The 4,347-nt window shown below is 43.8% G+C and overlaps 1 protein-coding gene across 1 annotated transcript; it reads left to right on the top strand.

The window, feature by feature from the left end:
• Nucleotides 1-310: 310 nt before the first annotated feature.
• On the top strand, nt 311-3,551 carry LOC123044326 (putative zinc finger CCCH domain-containing protein 21; the record flags this gene model as incomplete). Its single annotated transcript, XM_044467033.1, is given in 5 exon segments — nt 311-1,051; nt 1,768-1,840; nt 1,931-2,063; nt 2,494-2,578; nt 3,429-3,551. Coding segments are annotated over 3 exon segments (270 nt in total), but the record flags the coding sequence as incomplete, so codon positions are not given.
• Nucleotides 3,552-4,347: the final 796 nt, after the last annotated feature.

Genomic DNA, 4,347 nt, shown 5'->3' with positions numbered 1-4,347 from the left:
TCTAAGGAAATGATACTTGACATTAGAAAAGCTCTTAGCAAACGAACTACACGATCTTGTGTTATGCTTACGATTGGGTCTTGTCCATTAATATGTCTCCAACATTTAAACATATAAGGCTGCTAGCCAACTTGCCTCCACGGTGCTCCTCCAATTGGGCCTTTGTTGGCCGTTGGATCTGCTCATTTAGAGCGTTTGAGCCGTTGGATGTTTAGCTGCTGTCAAACCCAATTTCACCTCGCGGTCATGTTTGCCGTCCAATGCCTGGTGGGCTCGCGCTATGCGTTTATTGGCTGGGTCGATCGTTCTTGCGTGGAAGAGGCTTTTGCCCAATCCCCGCGCGTGCTCCGCTTCCAATCCTCCTCGCGGGGTGGCGCAGCCCACACCCGCCCCAACCCTAGCCGCCACACCTCTCCTTCCTCCCTCGCTTGACACCATAGGCGCTGCACCCCCTCCCCTCCTCCTGCTCGGGCGGATAGCCGCCGGCCGCCGCATCCCTTCTCCCCCTTCCTCCTCCTTCCTCCTTCCCGCTGGCGCCCATCGCCCTCGTCCTCGGACAAGGGGCCTTCCGCAGGGATGGCCACGTCTTCAAACCAGGGGTAGAGGAGCAGGGGAGGGTCAAGAAGCCAGCACTGGGGGTGGAGCAGCCAGGCCAAGGAGGACCCAGGTGGTGGACGCGTCATGGTGTTAAGGACAGGCCGATGATAGGGATAAGTAGGAGGAGTGCCATGGATCTGCAGGGAAAGGAGGGCGATGCCCTTGGCGGGTGTCCGAGCAGGAAGCCGGCGGGGAGCACATCACCGTAGGCGTCAAGGGAGCCATGGACAAGCCGCCAGGAGGAGAAAGCTCCTAGTTTGTGGAGGAGACTATGTGACAGGTGTGTTTCTTCCTGTTTTTCTAACCCATTTTCTCATCTTTCCATGACGACCTGCAAATTTTTCAAGTTTTTCAGGTGGTGTTTTGGAATCTAGATTGATTTGGTACTGTATGTTGTGTGATGTGCCCTTGCCAAGAATATTTGATGTGTGTGATGACACAAGCAATTGTAGAGGTAAAGATTACTCTCTCTGGTTCAAAGAGCATTTAGATTTCAAAAATTGATTGCTTGTATCATTGTCCAAAGGAGTGAACACCATGCTCGATTAGTGGACTGCCGCTTGAGAAGAAGCTTGTCATTTGTCTCTTCGAGCCGCGGCGGATAGGGGCCTTCGAAGAATTTGGGGTTTGACATAGCCATCGAGGAAGTGCGGGTAATACTCTTATATGAAGCATGATAATTCCACATGTGGTGATGTTGGCATATGTTTTGGTATGATAAACTTCAAAAAAATACTGAAACGTGGTGCTACAGCCTGTGGATAATGTATAAGCCAACCAAGGTGGCACTGTTTCAGTTGATGTGATGATAAATCCATTTTAAGTGCAGCTCACTAGAAAGTGATTGATCTTACATGTATTTTTTCCTCTTACTGGACGCAAGAAGCAGCAGTGTTAGTAGAGAAGAGGTGGTTTTAGTCGGGATATTTGTGAGCTATGAGAAGCCTCTCTTATACTACTAAGTTTTTTAACTCCAAGCAACCAAATGTTCAAACTATGTTTCCTTTTTATTTGAAAACTACTTATTAGATTGGGATCTCGGAGACGATCATGTTAAAGATCATCTCAATTCTCGATAGTTAGAAATCAATATTTAAGAACATGCATGCAGTATTTTTTTCGAAGCATTATATTGTAAATCTTCACCAAGCTGCCATTTGTTTTTTGCAGATACAAACCAAGTGTAATCAAAGAGGATATGGATTCAGTACGGCCATGAGTGAAGGAATGTTCCTCCAATTTGGTACTTTAGTTTATTGTTTTCATTTAGTCTGTATTAGCTTAACAAATAACATTTATGGGACAACTAATATTTGAACATGGATATTTTCAGGATCTTGGAGAATGATTTCTCAGTGTGGTTCAGGTTAAATTGTTGTCCTACTGTTCCTGCTCAGCCTCCTAATGTTCTATGTCTTCGCCGCGCCTTCTTCCAGCTTCTCTATTGGTTTTCTCTTCACACCGATGTAAGTGCATGTTCCTCCCTTCCTCCAAATCTTCTCCAGCCATGGTTGTTTGCATCTGGTCACAGTTTTTTCATGTTTCACTTCCGTTGGTGGTTCACACGTCGGCCTTAGTGCTCTAAGCAAACCGGCATTTCTCATATTGGCGATTGTATTATTGGGGCTTTGCTACATCTGTAGGTTTGAATCTCATGTGGCTCCTGCGCCCAGCCACCATCTCCTCCCTAGCTAAGCAAGAGGTTCAAAGGCCACCGCTACCTCTTCCTTGCCGCCCAGCAGGAGGGGCACTAGGTGTGCCTCATGTTTAGTTAATGCCCACTGATTGTGATGTTCATTCTGTGGGGAATTTTGTTTACTTTTTATATTTTGTGCATTTTCTATTTCATGTATTGGTCAGTGGTCCTAAATCCCATGTGATTTCTTCATTCTTCAGGCAAATTACATATCAGGAGAGCCATTTATTAGAGGATCTTCTAAAAGGCTTTTTACATTTGGTTCCTGATGTTCTGCTTCTCGGGGTTTGCTCACTTCTTTTCTAGCTATAAATACCATATTTTCCTCTCTGCGTGTACTGTCTTGGTGTTTGGTTCACTACTCGTCTTAATATTCCGGATTTAGCGGGGCATCATGTTTTGTTCAGCCTCATGCTCCTAAGTGTATCTCACATTGTATAGGAACCTGTCCTGCGAGGACCTTGCCTTTTATGCTTCTTTCTTGATAATAGAAGTATTGAATATACCTGTTTCTTGTGCTCAAACATTTTGGCTAGGTGGCAATATTCCAAATAAATGGATGTATATCGAACAAAGGAGATGTCTGATGCAGTGAGTTGAAGTCGCTTAATCAAGGAGAAATTAGGCTTGTGACGCAATTATATGGTTAGCAGGAAAGTTTAAACGTGAAAAATCAGACAAAACTCTAGCAATATTACGTTCTATAAACGATTTGGCAATTGCATTCAGTATCAGGTTGTGTTCATAATTTTGTACTTGACAGTTGTAGCTTTGAACCTACATAGTGTTGGCAGTTGCTTGATGAAGCCAAACTTACAACTCGATATTTTTAATTTATGCTGCAACTTGATTAGGAATTTCCTATGTTAATTTGGAACCACACAAATTCTTATCACGTCATGGCTTGCTTGGGATTCAATTGCAGGAAGAAACTGTATTGAACTTGCATAATTTTTCTTCAGAAATAGTATTGAATCGGCTACTTGTTGGCAATTTCATGTTACAAAGTCGTCATTAAGCGAAGAGACAGGGTATTGATTTGGCTAACTCACAAAACTAAACACTCAATTCGAGAAATTTCATTGGGAATTCATATCCGTATGATTGATTTTGTAATGGGGAATGGTGATTGCAGCAGGCAGGGGAGGACGAGGCGAAGGGGGATGGAGAAGTGGTCGAGCTGGAGGCGTACAGGCAGGGCACCCAGAAGACGGAGCTGTGCAACAAGTGGGAGGGCGGCGCCTGCTCCTACGGCGGCTAGTGCCGGTTCGCACACGGCCTGCAGGATGATGGTTTCTTAATTTCCTTGACTAACCAGGGAATTCAAGGATGATGACTGAAAGTTTTGTCATTACTGGTTAACACTTGGCGACGATGTGTCCATCAGAAATGATCCGATTATCCTCTGTTGTATTATATTTCCTACTTTTTGTAAATATGTATGGATGTACATGCACGCTCTTTCGATGTCTGAAAATGTCTGTCATCCCTCAGTGGGCAAAGATGATTTTGTTGAACAGTTTCAGTATATGTTACATACCGTATTCTTTCCAATGTAGAAGGTAGCAGCTGACTCTGCATTGATGTGGTGCTTATATTATGGAGTAGTTGAGTTATTCTCCCTCTATAAAGAAATATAAGAGCGAAACACTCTTATATTTCTTTACGGAGGGAGTATTCCACAATATTTAGGATGTCAACTTTCAACCAATTGGTTAGTGGATGTAAGAGCATCTCTAGCCGATCCTTAAAAATCTTTAGAGGATAGTCCAGTCGGATACAAGCTGACTGCTCCTCAGGAAGGCTTGCTGTAGGTTACCAAGCACTAGCAGGCGAGGTATGCACTTGAATTTATTTGCTCTGTATTATGCTATCTATTTGATCTGCCAGCTAATTTATTGCTTCATTTCTCCCTGATTGCATTTATGTATACATGCACGCACTACACTTCAAAAATCAGTGATGGTCTCCTTCCAGCTGCACTGCTACTGCAATTGAACGGTGATTTATACTTAGACCGCTTGCTTGCATTTGATGTGTCTGTTTTCTATTCT

Source organism: Triticum aestivum, chromosome 2B (genome assembly GCF_018294505.1).
Source record: "Triticum aestivum cultivar Chinese Spring chromosome 2B, IWGSC CS RefSeq v2.1, whole genome shotgun sequence".
In the NCBI taxonomy this organism is placed as follows: domain Eukaryota; kingdom Viridiplantae; phylum Streptophyta; class Magnoliopsida; order Poales; family Poaceae; genus Triticum; species Triticum aestivum.
This window is presented reverse-complemented; position numbering and strand designations above follow the sequence as displayed.